This window comes from Hyla sarda, chromosome 1 (assembly GCF_029499605.1).
Source record: "Hyla sarda isolate aHylSar1 chromosome 1, aHylSar1.hap1, whole genome shotgun sequence".
Taxonomy (NCBI): Eukaryota; Metazoa; Chordata; class Amphibia; order Anura; family Hylidae; genus Hyla; species Hyla sarda.
The window spans coordinates 602,578,182-602,590,368 of record NC_079189.1 but is presented as its reverse complement, the minus strand read 5'-3'; the positions used below and the strand labels follow the sequence as shown (position 1 = coordinate 602,590,368).

At 43.6% G+C, this 12,187-nt stretch overlaps 1 protein-coding gene across 1 annotated transcript in view; it reads right to left on the bottom strand.

Moving 5' to 3' along the window:
* Positions 1–11,777, bottom strand: part of LOC130295582 (uncharacterized) — a 72,633-nt gene extending 60,856 nt beyond the window's left edge. The window contains exons 1-3 of the mRNA XM_056546464.1: positions 9,931–11,777; positions 9,780–9,847; positions 4,132–4,828 (exon numbers count right to left, since the gene is read on the bottom strand). Coding sequence (XP_056402439.1) covers positions 4,132–4,828; positions 9,780–9,847; positions 9,931–10,018 — 853 coding nt within the window. The 5' untranslated portion in view covers positions 10,019–11,777. The remainder of the gene's footprint in view (positions 1–4,131; positions 4,829–9,779; positions 9,848–9,930) is intronic.
* Positions 11,778–12,187: the final 410 nt, after the last annotated feature.

Below are 12,187 nucleotides of genomic sequence, written 5' to 3'. Positions count from 1 at the left end.
TATGGACCTACAGAACAATGATAAGGTGTCATTTTTACCGAAATATGCACTGCGTAGAAACGGAAGCCCCCAAAATTTACAAAATGGCGTTTTTTTTTCAATTTTGGAAAATTGAAAGGGTTATGATTTTTTAAAGGTAAGGAGGAAAAAATGAAAGTGCAAAAACGGAAAAACCCTGAGTCCTTAAGGGGTTAAGGATGGAGGGCGTACCTGTACGTCCGTGGGAATTTCAGTCCCCGCCGCGCGCCAGGCGGGGACCGGGATGATTACTGATATCTATCAGCAGGCATCCCGTGGCATTGCCTAGGGGGGTCCTGAGACCCCCCATGTTGGCAATCGCCGGTCAATTCAGATCGGCGATTTGTGGCGGTTCCAGGCTGATCGGGTCTCTGATGACCCCAAAGCCCAGAAAATAGGGGGGTTAAAGGTGAAATACCCGCTCTGCCCGTCCCTGGATGTCAGGGCAGAGTGGGGGAAAGATGGCGGTGGGTACCTGAGGGACAGGCAACCAGCTGCGAGACCGGCGGCGGCGGAGCAGCGGTGAAGGTAGCAGTAAAGATCGCCGTAAAGTGATCTTTACTGCTGACTTCTAGGAATTGGCAAACTACAACTCCCAGCATGCCCAGACAGCCAAAGGCTGGCAGCCATGTGTTCTGGCATCATGGGGGCTTCCTAAATGCGACATGCCCCCCAAAAACCATTTCAGCAAAATTTGCTCTCCAAAAGCCCAATGTCGTTCCTTCCCTTCTGAGCCCTCTAGTGCACCCGCAGATCACTTTACATCCACATTTGAGGGGTCTACTGTTTTAGTGTTGACCGGGTGTGGACTCCCTGTGGGGTGTAATTGGTCCTGACGTGATCCTTCGATGTTGTACACAGGGGGGTGAGCTGGGGGCCTTGTGCTCGGCCACGTGTGTGTATTTCCTTAATGTTTAAAATTGCAAAAGTTATAAATAAATGCTTTAAAAAAAAAAAAATTATATATATTATTGTTTTCCACCAGAGTACCCCCTTTAATTATGTATTGACTGGGTCAATTTTAATTTTTGTGTTTTCGTTTTTCCTCCCCACAGACCTAAACCATGGCTTGTTTTTTTGACAGACCAATCGTACTTTGTAATGACACCTTTCGTGTTACCATAAAATGTACTTCAAAACTGGGGAAAAAATTGCGGGTAAAAAAAAAGACAAAGAAAAGAGAAATAATAATTTTGGATGCTTTCGTTTTTACAGTGCACTTTGCTTTAATCTTCTTGACCCACAAAATAAAAAATAACAGGTCCGCTTTACTCTAAATTGCACTGTAAAAACTAAAGCATCCAAAACTACTTAATTTTTTTATAAAACATTTGTTTAATTTTACTATTGTTAAAAAATATATATATATATATCAATTCAAACTCCCCCAATTCTGACCTTCAATTGTCCAAATTTTTTATTTTTCACTCTCCAAGTCTGTATGGAGGCTCATATTTTGTAGATGGGAATTTGTTGACAGATTTTTTTATGCCTTTCATTTTTTGAGATGAAAAAAAAATCCTCAATTCTGGCGTTTAGTATTTCTTTTTGATTACTCCTTTTACAATGTGGGATCAATAACATATTTTGATAATTCTGAATTTTTTTCTCTTTTGTTCATAGATTTTATTTGAAAAAAAAAAAAGGAAGTGTAGGTGACTTTAATTTTTATTAGGGGATGGCCTTTGCATATTTTTCTTAAAATTCATTTTTTTTCTCCCCCAAGTCTCTCAAAAGGGCATTTATAAGCAATCACTAGATTGCTTATACAGATCAATGCTATGCTATGCTGGCACAGCCTGTCTGAGGCAAACTATCAGTAAAATTGCTATGGCATGACTAAGAACTTGGCATAAGCTCGAAACGCGTCGGCGTGCTGTTTTTAACGCACTATTAAGTTTTTTGTCTTTTCCATGTTTTAATATGACTTAGTAAAAGCTATGTTTTAACAGCGATTCATCTGAGAGCTGGACCCCCTTCTCCATTCATTTTCTATACCCGGGAAGCGGCCCGCATAGTCCGTGCTCCAGAAATTGTACTACAGCCGGAGTCCCTCTACATCGTGTCCGTATTGGGTGGTGAGCTGAGCATTGTTTTCTTTTCATTTACCTATGTTTATAGTAGGCGGATGGAGATTGATAAATTGAGGCTGACCCCAATCCACCCTAATTACCTACTTTGGTCTACCCACCCTCTTACTGCCCCATTACACCCCCTCCTAGGCCCTATGTCCTTCTCCCAGTATGTCTGGGGTTATTGTTCTGGGAAGTATGGGCTCTGTTCTCCTTCTTCTCCCTGCAGTTCTTCCTTTATCACTCAGAAATCCCATCTAGTGTGACTTCGGGTATGGTTCATATATGGGGCCCAAAAAACCCTCTTTTGCTACGCTGATGTGGTGGATCCATTTCCCTGTACTTTGCTTTCCTAAATACAGAATTCCCTCCTCCGAACGGCTGCGATACCTACACATACGCCATCATGGTCTCCAAATTGGGGGCGCTGACGTTATCTATCCCTATGAAGTTTGAACAGCTCTGCAGCCAGGCCCTTCTCTATGATATGTTCTCTATTTTATAATGCTCCGGTGGGAGATGGTGCGCCTGCTCATAGGTAATCTCACTTGCTCAGTTATATGGGATATGGCGGTGGGGTGGTGGGGGTTGACCCTTCATATCTTTTGGTCATGCCCGTTGATAGGTGGGCTTTGGGCTGAGGTTGGCCGGTTGGTGATGGATTTGTTTGGGGTTGTACCTTTGGACCCTATGATTTACCTCTTCCACTTGTCCCTCTTCCTTCCTTGGGGTAGAAGGGTGTTATATTACTTCTACATGTCCTTTTAGCGGCTAAAACACTGATAGCTAAATACTGGAAAAAGGTTAGCCCCCCCTTCCCTGTTGGACCTAATAGCCAGGGAACAGGAAATTAGGTCTTTGGAGACCCTCACAGCCTCACTGAATAATACTATGGACTTATTTACCTCCATATGGGAACCCTGGGATCATTAGGTAGACGGACGGCCTTCCTGACCCCTTCCCATCCCTCTTTTGATCCCTTACTTCTTGTGCTCCCCTCCCCCTCTGCTGTCTGTTTTTGTTTGTCTTCTGTGTCCTCTAACAATAGCCTATACTGCACTATATAAGCAAATCATTTGCCAGAGTGCTTCTTTAGGACATGTAGAGAACATCATGTACATCAGATCCAAGATGGAGGACACAGAGCAGATGAACCTTATAACTGTAGAAAGTGGTTCTGTATACAAAAGAAATCAGTGTACACATCAACAAACACTTAACACAGCGCCACCTATTGACTTAAATATACTTCAGACAACATTTAACAAATCTGCGGCTGTTGCTTATATTTCAACAAATCTTTTATCTTTTTATCTACATATAAAAGGAGCTTATAGTCAAAAAATTGGGAAAATACTTTTCACTTCTAAGTAGTGACAATGGATGATGAGGAAATAAGCCTCAGCTTCAAACATTGTACGAGAATTACCTGTTTACTAGAAACAGAGAACAAGTACATGAGATATAAGATGGAGGATACAGAGAAGACTGATGGAAAGTGGATAAGACTGATGGAAAGTGGATAAGAATACCAGAGGAACCAGGAACATGGATAAACATTCACATTTAACACAGCGCCACCTGCTGACTTCCAAATACATCCACCAACATATAAAAGATGATATTGGCCCAGATTTATCAAACTGTGTAAGAGAAAAAGTGGAGTCATTTTTCCACAACAACCAATCACAGCTCAACTTCCAGTTTACCAGAGCTCGTTAGCTGAGCTGTGATTGGTTGTTTTGGGAAAATCACTTTTTCTCTCTGGCCCAATATGTCTTAGCCCCAAAACTGTAAAAAAAAATACATTTCCCTCATAATGACTGACAGCAGAAGATGATTCTAAATCCATATTATAAGCTCACAGCATGTGTCATAGCCTATAACAGTGTCACAATTTTATCCAGATTTCATTCATATTTAGGTTAAGTGGGGAATATATACAGCACAAAAAGTGACAGAACAGCCGTACACTAATTTGTAGATATTTTTGTTAATTCCCTGTGAAACTGCTTCCCTACATTTAATGGTAACTACTCACCTTGTGGGTTACCTGTAGGAATTTCCTCCTTATACTGCTGATCACCGCTCACATCTGTCTCTTCTTCTTCTTTCTTTATGTCTGTAGCATTAACATAGATCAGATCTTTGCCTGTAGGAATGCACTCTTTATACTGCTCATCACCACTCACATCTGTCTCTTCTTTCTTTATATCTTTAGTATTAATATAGTTCATATCTTTCCCTGTAGGAATGTCCTCCTTATACTGCTCCTCACCGCTCACATCTGTCTCTTCTTCTTCTTCCTTTATGTCTCTAGCATTAACATAGATCAGATCTTTGCCTGTAGGAATGCACTCCTTATACTGCTCATCACCAGTCACATCTGTCTCTTCTTTCTTTATGTCTGTAGCATCAATATAGTTCATATCTTTCCCTGTAGGAATGTCCTCCTTATACTGCTCAATCCCGCTCACATCTGTCTCTTCTTCTTCCTTTATGTCTGTAGCATTAATATAAATCAGATCTTTTTCTGAAAGAATGTCCTCTTTATACTGCTCATCACCGCTCACAGCTGTCTCCTCCTCTTCTTCCTTTATGTCTGTAGCATTAATATAGTTCAGATCCTTCCCTGTAGGAATGTCCTCCTTATACTGATCATTATCGCTCACATCTGTCTCTTCTTCCTTCATGTCTGTAGCATTAATATAGTTCAGAGCTTTACCCTGATCCATAAGCTGTAGATGAAATATCGTAGAAGTCATCAGGCAGTAGGAGAAGTCACTTAGAATGTTTTAGGGTAAAAAAAAGATTATTAAGGCACAGCTGTCATTTTAGGTATCTTATCAGGATAAGCTTCCTTGTGCGTGTACATAACAAGTAGCGCTGTTTCTGGCCATTATATACAATAACATATATGGCATTTTTCATCAGATTTCTGCTCTAGAGGCTTCATTTTTCATTTTTAGTTGTCCCTAAGCTGGTGGGTGCAGCCTAGCCTCTATGATGTCTCCCATGCATTGCACACACAGAGAAGAGGATCCTATTCTTCTCTTTATAGTACTCTCTAAAAAGCAGCTGTAGCATGGAGGACATTACAGATCAGTAGCGAGTAGTCTACATTGTAAATCAAGCATTGAGGTAAATTCAATGGATCTGGACCTGCTGTTCTACCCAACCAGAGTAGGGTACAACTCCACTATAGGGACCTTTTCGCCTACCTGGCAAGCAGCTACCCGCGCTAGGACTACTCTCAGGGAGTGACCTTGTCGAGTCTAAGTACCCTCTAAGGTTCCTACCCTTTATCCCATTCCAGAATGTTCAAGATGGAACTCTGCTGGTAGAAGACACCAGGACATTTTCTGTGAGTGGTCCTGGTGTCTGTAGCCATTTGCCAAGTGGGGCAGATGGTCCAAGTGGCAGGCACCGGGAATCAGGCAGAGGTGGGACTGTATGGAGGTGTTAGTAGTAGGCTGGAAGCGAGGTAGTGGAGTCAAGTTTAGGTAGAAAAGTGGTGGTAAACAACTAGGGTAAGTGAAGGAAATATTAGAAACACATGCACTGGCCCATTAACCCTTAAAGGACGGACCCATTTTTTACCTTAATGGCAGGCTCTTTTTTTGACATGTGTCCCTTTAAATGGGAATTCCTTTAGAACGTTTTTTTCAGAGCGGAGCGATTTGGAGATTGTTTTTTCATGACATATTGTACTTTATATACTGTATTTATCGGCGTATAAAACGCACTTTTAAAACTTAAATTTAAGGCAAAAATCCTGCCTGCGTATTATACGACGATAAATCTTCTGGTCACCGATTTAAAGCGGCTGCTTGTTAAGTATTAGCGGCCACTTTAAATCAGTGACCAGCGGCGTCTCCTCCCCGCTCTGTAAAACTGTCACTTGTTTTCTCCTGCACTATCCACAGGTACTGGTGTGGTGGATAGTGCGGGAGACCAGGGCTGTGGAGTCGGTAGATAAATGTTCCGACTCCGGAGTTTTCTGTACTTCCAACTCAGACTCCGACTCCCCTGTATTAATATGCGAATGTATTTTATACATTCCTTGAAGGAAAGAAAGGCAACATACCTGTCATTACCACAGGACTACTGGCTGGGGAGCCAACAGTCTACTGTATTGAACAGTTTGTGTGCTGATCTGCTGCTGAAGATAGGGCAGTGGGAGGATCCAGGAAGGGGCATTTATTATGAAACATGATTTCCCTTGTAGAATCCCATAGTCATGTTTAAAGTTTAAAGGGGTACTCCGCCCCTAGACATCTTATCCCCGGGGTCCCGCTGCTGGCGACCCCCGGGATCGCCGCTGCGGCACTGCGCTTTCATTACTACACAGAGCGAGTTCGGGGGACGTATACAGAGCGATGCAGTGGACGGAGCAGCGTAATGTCATAGCTCTGCCCCCCGTGACATCACGGCCCGACCCCTTAATGCAAGTCTATGGCAGGGGGCGTGAAGACCGCCACGCCCCCTCCCATAGACTTGTATTGAGGGGGCTGGCCGTGACATCATAAGGGGCAGAGCCATGACGTAACGGTGCTCCAACCCCTGTATCGCCCGTCATTACGCACAGAGTGAACTCGCACTGTGCAGTAATGATAGCGGGACCCTGGCGATCTGACATCTTATCCCCTATCCTTTGGATAGGGGATAAGATGTCTAGGTGCAGTGTACCCCTTTAAGCTAACAATCGAGTTTACAAGTTTTTATAGCCTTAGCTGAATGGCAGCAGTTTTTCCAATGGTTTACCGCTTCAGTCTTGAACTATTGACCCTCCATTCCCTTCACTTATACAAGTGTCTCTAGTCCTGCAAAAAACATATTTCCTTAACCCCTTATCAGTGAGAGGCTAGGTTACCCATGGGTTCCCTGTAACAGCAGAACACAACACTATGGAAAGTATTGCCGCTCCTAATTGTGCGTTGCGTGCCATAAAGTAAAGCACATGAAAAGCATGCTTCTTCACGGTCACTTAACGTGTTCGTTTTGCGGTTACGTGAGGCACTGCATGCATTGGTCTTTATTCTTAAAGTAGAGAAGTCATTAATTATAACTTTTTGTAAATTGGGACATTTAAACGTACTTTTTTTTTTTTTTATTCCAATCAAAATTTTGTAGGAGTCGGAGTCGGTGCATTGTTTGCCAACTCCGACTCCAGGTACCCAAAATTTCGTCCGACTTCTCGACTCCACAGCCCTGCGGGAGACGCTGATTAAAATGAGCCCTACCTTGTCCGGATCTGCCCTACCTTTTAATCAGCGTCTCCCGCACTATCCACCACACCAGTACCTGTGGATAGTGCAGGAGAAAACAAGTGACAGTTTTACTTTTCATTCCCCCTACCTCCCCCCTCCCTCATCATTCCCCCTTTCCCTGCTTTTCATAGTTTTGTTTATTTTTCTTACCTGGCTGCACTTCGGCAGGTCAGGCGGGGGGTCTTGCGGGCTGCGGTCAGTGAAGCAGATGAGTTACGTCCTCTGTCGGCTTTTCTGCGCGGCATCAGTAACGTCACTTTTCATTTCCTGTAGTCGCCGCCGAAAAGTGACATCCCTGATACCGCGCAAGGAGCCCCCTGATGCCGCACTGACCCCGCCGCCCACAAGACAGCCGAAGCGCAGACAAGTAAGGGAAGGGGAAGAGTCCGGGCATGCTGGGAGTTGTAGTTTTGCAACATCTGGAGGTCCGCAGGTTGAAGACCACTCATAGGAGGAACATGATGGGGGGGATGATGAGACGGGGAAATGATGAGGGTGGGTTGATGGGGGTCATGATGAGACAGGGTGGGGGGATGATGAGGGGGGAATGATGGGGGACATGATGAGACAGGGTGGGGGGGATGATGAGACAGGGGGAATGATGGGGGACATGATGAGACACGGTGGGGGGATAATGATGGGGGACATGATGAGACAGGGTGGGGGATGATGAGACAGGGTGGGAGGATGATGAGACGGGGAAATGATGAGGGGGGAATGATGGGTGACATGATGAGACAGGTTGGGGGGATGATGAGAGAGGGGGAAATGATGAGGGGGGAATGATGGGGGACATGATGAGACAGGGTGGGGGACATGATGAGACAGGGTGGGGGATGATGAGACAGGGTGGGGGATGATGAGACGGGGGGGAAATGATGGGGGACATGATGAGACAGGTTGGGGGGATGATGAGACAGGTTGGGGGGATGAGGAGACAGGGTGGGGGATGATGAGACAGGGGGAAATGATGAGGGGGGAATGATGGGGGACATGATGAGACAGTGTGGGGGATGATGAGACAGGGTGGGGGATGATGAGACAGGGTGGGGGATGATGGGGGACATGATGAGACAGGGGGAAATGATGGTGGGGGAGGCACTAAATGCTTAATGTCTGTATGGCTAGTGGTGGTCTATGAGGGGGAAATGATGAGACATGGGGGGGGGGGGGCGGTGATGAGAGGGGTAAATGTGGCACAGGGACTGATAAAAGGGAAGGAATGATTTGGCACTGGAGGGGACAGGACCAAACTGAGGTGCAGAAGAAAACGAAGTTGGGTGGATGATGTGGCATTTAGTCCAAGTCATTTATTTTACATTTTATTTTTTTACTTAAATTTCCCTGTTAAAATGGGGGCGCGTGTTATACGCCGATAAATACGGTACATTTTTGTTGACACATCCAGCATTATTTGTGAGTAACTCCAAAATATTGTGAAAAACTGGAAAATTTCGGGCGTTTTTTATTTAATTATTTTTTTATGGTGATCACTGTGCGGTAAAAGTGATGTTAAATTTATTCTGTGGGTCAGTACAATTATGGCGATACCCATTTTTATAGCTTTTTATGGTCTTTTACCTTTTCAGAGAAAAATTCTTCTTTTCCCATTTTTTGTGTTATGTTCCGACAGCGGTAAATTTTTTGTGATATGTGCTAACTTTTGATCCGTTTTATTCCTCTATTTGTACCAAAGTTGGCAAATTTTGTGCTTTTTTGTTGTTTTTATTTTCCGTGCGGGATAATTTACATTATAGCTTTATAGTACAAGTCATTATGTGGCAATACCTAGTATGTATATGATTTGTGTGTGTGTGTTTTTTTTTTTACCATAATAAAGGGCTTTTATTGGGCATTTAGTAATTTTTTTTTATACTGTTATTGAAGAACCTTTTATTATTTTATTTTTCACTTTTTAGAGGTTATACTGTACTGCAATACATTTGTACTGCAGCACAGTATAACCTGATCTGCTGCACACACTACAGTCTCTGCGATCTAGACTATGGCTGGACCTCACAGGCTTCCATAGCTGGCCTCCTGCTGCCATAGTAACCAACAGCGACCCGCGATCGTATCGAGGAGCTGCCGTTGGTGAACAGGGGGAGCACCCTCCCCCTGTCAACACCACAGATGCCGTGATCAGGATTGATAATGGCATCTATGGGGTTAATGCTGCCAGGACCAGCGCTGTGCAGTCTCTGTGTGTCTGTGCTCTCTAAATTCATCCCCCCATAATGGTAACCATTTCATTATCATGATGCCAAAACTGAGATGACAGGAGGAGTTATCTGAGCCCCATAGCTGTGCACCTTTCTCATTCCACAAGTATAAAGCATATAATACTGTAGGATAAAACAAGACTGAACACAAGAGCTTCACAGCCCTTCTACAGATCATAGGGAATATCTCCATCTACCTGATCCTGATCCTGTGGAAGAAGAGGACGGGGACACCTCTCTGCTGCTGTTCTCTTACTGGATCTGACTGTAGGGAACACATACAGAGACTGAATTCATTCTTTACATACAAATAATGAGAGGACGTGTGTATATAGTCATGTCTATTACCTGCTGATGTGAGGGGCTGCTGATCCTCCATCATCACCTGATCCTTGTACTGATCCTTGTGTCCTTCTACATACTCCCACTCCTCCATGGAGAAATAGACCGCCACGTCCTGACACCTTATAGGAACCTGGAGAGACCTCAGCACTGTTCTCTATATAAGGAATGTTACTTTATATTAGTTACATCCATTGGGACACAGACAGGCAGGTTAGTGAGATTAGGAAAGTACAGAAAATAGCACAAAAAAATACAGAATAACCAACGTTTTGAGCCTTGTGCATGGCAGATCTGCAGACATATGGACCTAAGGCTTTTTCCAACCGTACAAACTATACAATATTAATACTAATAAAAATAATAATAATAGTGTATACGTCACTATCACTAAACAGAAAGGTGTCAAAATTAATAATAAAATAAATTAGAGAATTACTCAAATATTATAATTTTGATACTCAGGAAAATAACTGAAAAACATCTACAAGGAAAACAAGGAAACCTCCAAGCAAAATACATAAAATATATCATTTATGGCCAAGGCCTTTTGCATGCTGAACGTATACCTACCTAAACTAAGCTACGACTGAAAGTGTAAGCGACACATACCCCTAACTCACCTAACCTGCCTCTACAGGTGCGAGTAACATATACCTACCTCACCTAATCTGCAGCTAGAGGTGTGCCCAGGCTGCCATCGGGGGGTACACCTTAAGAGGGCAAACCCCAGCATACATAGGGAAGTAGCATAGTCTTTAAACTTGAGGTAAGACAAGGGTCTCGACTGCTGAACTAGCACACGGACCATGGCCTACACAAACAGTCCTTAGTGAAGTATCAGTGGAACTAAGGACCCCCCTGCCATTACCCTTACTCGCCAAGACGCCACTAATACTCCCTAAACACCACGTGCACATTCACCGTATTAACCTGTCAGGTAAACTGATGAAAACCGGTTCCTCCCACCACTAGACCACGTGGACCCCCACTAATAAACGACCATCATACACTGCTTGCATGTCAAAAGGGGCCAAACCCGACAAGCCATAGGAAAAAGTATGGACAATAACGATGATAAGAACCCCACAGCCATATGAATAGGACATTACAAAAGTGCGCTGTGTGTGTAGACTTAACCAGTCCTACCGAAAAGAAAAATCACTTGAGAACGAGAGAGGCCGCGCTCAATTCTAGAGCCCACAGCAGTGATCGGTCCAGTTCCGCCCAAAGACCACAAAGGGGATTGACGAGACCAATCCTGGATTATAACCACTGCTACAAGCCACTCGTCCACCTACATGACGGGACTGTAGCGTTTCTAACCTAACCTCAAAGCAATGACGGACCTACAAGAGAAAAGACCTCATAGTGAAAAGATGGGGAGATTGTGTAGAGGAGGGCACTGGCACTAGCAAAATACGGAGTCTAACATGTTTGTCCCGCAGATGCAGAAGAGATGAAGTTTTGGCTGGAAGAAGCCGTCATGTTGGTCTGATCTGAATGGAGAAGAAAAGGAAAGAGGACGGCGCTGATCAGAAAAGACGTGATTGTGAGTCCCTAGATGTCATTTTATGGCTATGCCCACTGACATTAAAGGGGTTCTCCACTGCCCTGTCTTCCGGAGTTCCGCTCGCAGCGTCCGGAAGTTTATTACTACAGACACTGGGTGCGGGCTTCCGTGTTCGAGGCCGCCCCCTCAACGAAAGTCTATGGGAAGGGGGCGACCACTGGTGAAAATCAGCGAAGCAAATTTCCAGCAGAAAATACGCAGGTGTGAACATACCCATAATCACTTATAGAGTCCAACTCCAAGGTTTAGATTTTCAAATCAGGGCTGAAGATTTATTGCACCATATAACAGAAAATGCTTTGTTTTATGATGCAATAAATCTTCAGCCCTGATTTGAACAATGAAACCTTGGATTTGAGCTGTTACTTTCTTTGTCTTTTCGGTACTGTGTACAGCTGGTATCTACCTCTATATGGTCCTGCATATAATAAATTATATGGTATACAGATACTGTGTACAGCTGGTATCTACCTCTAGATGGTTCTGTATACAATCACTTATATGTTATACAGATCCTGTGTACAGCTGGTATCTACCTTTATATGGTTCTGTGTATAATCACTTATATGGTATACAGATCCTGTGTACATCTGGTATTTACCTTTATATGGTTCTGTATATAATCACTTATATGGTACACAGATGTATAGTTTATTTTATTCAGTAACAAATATAGTGTTATTAGTCAGT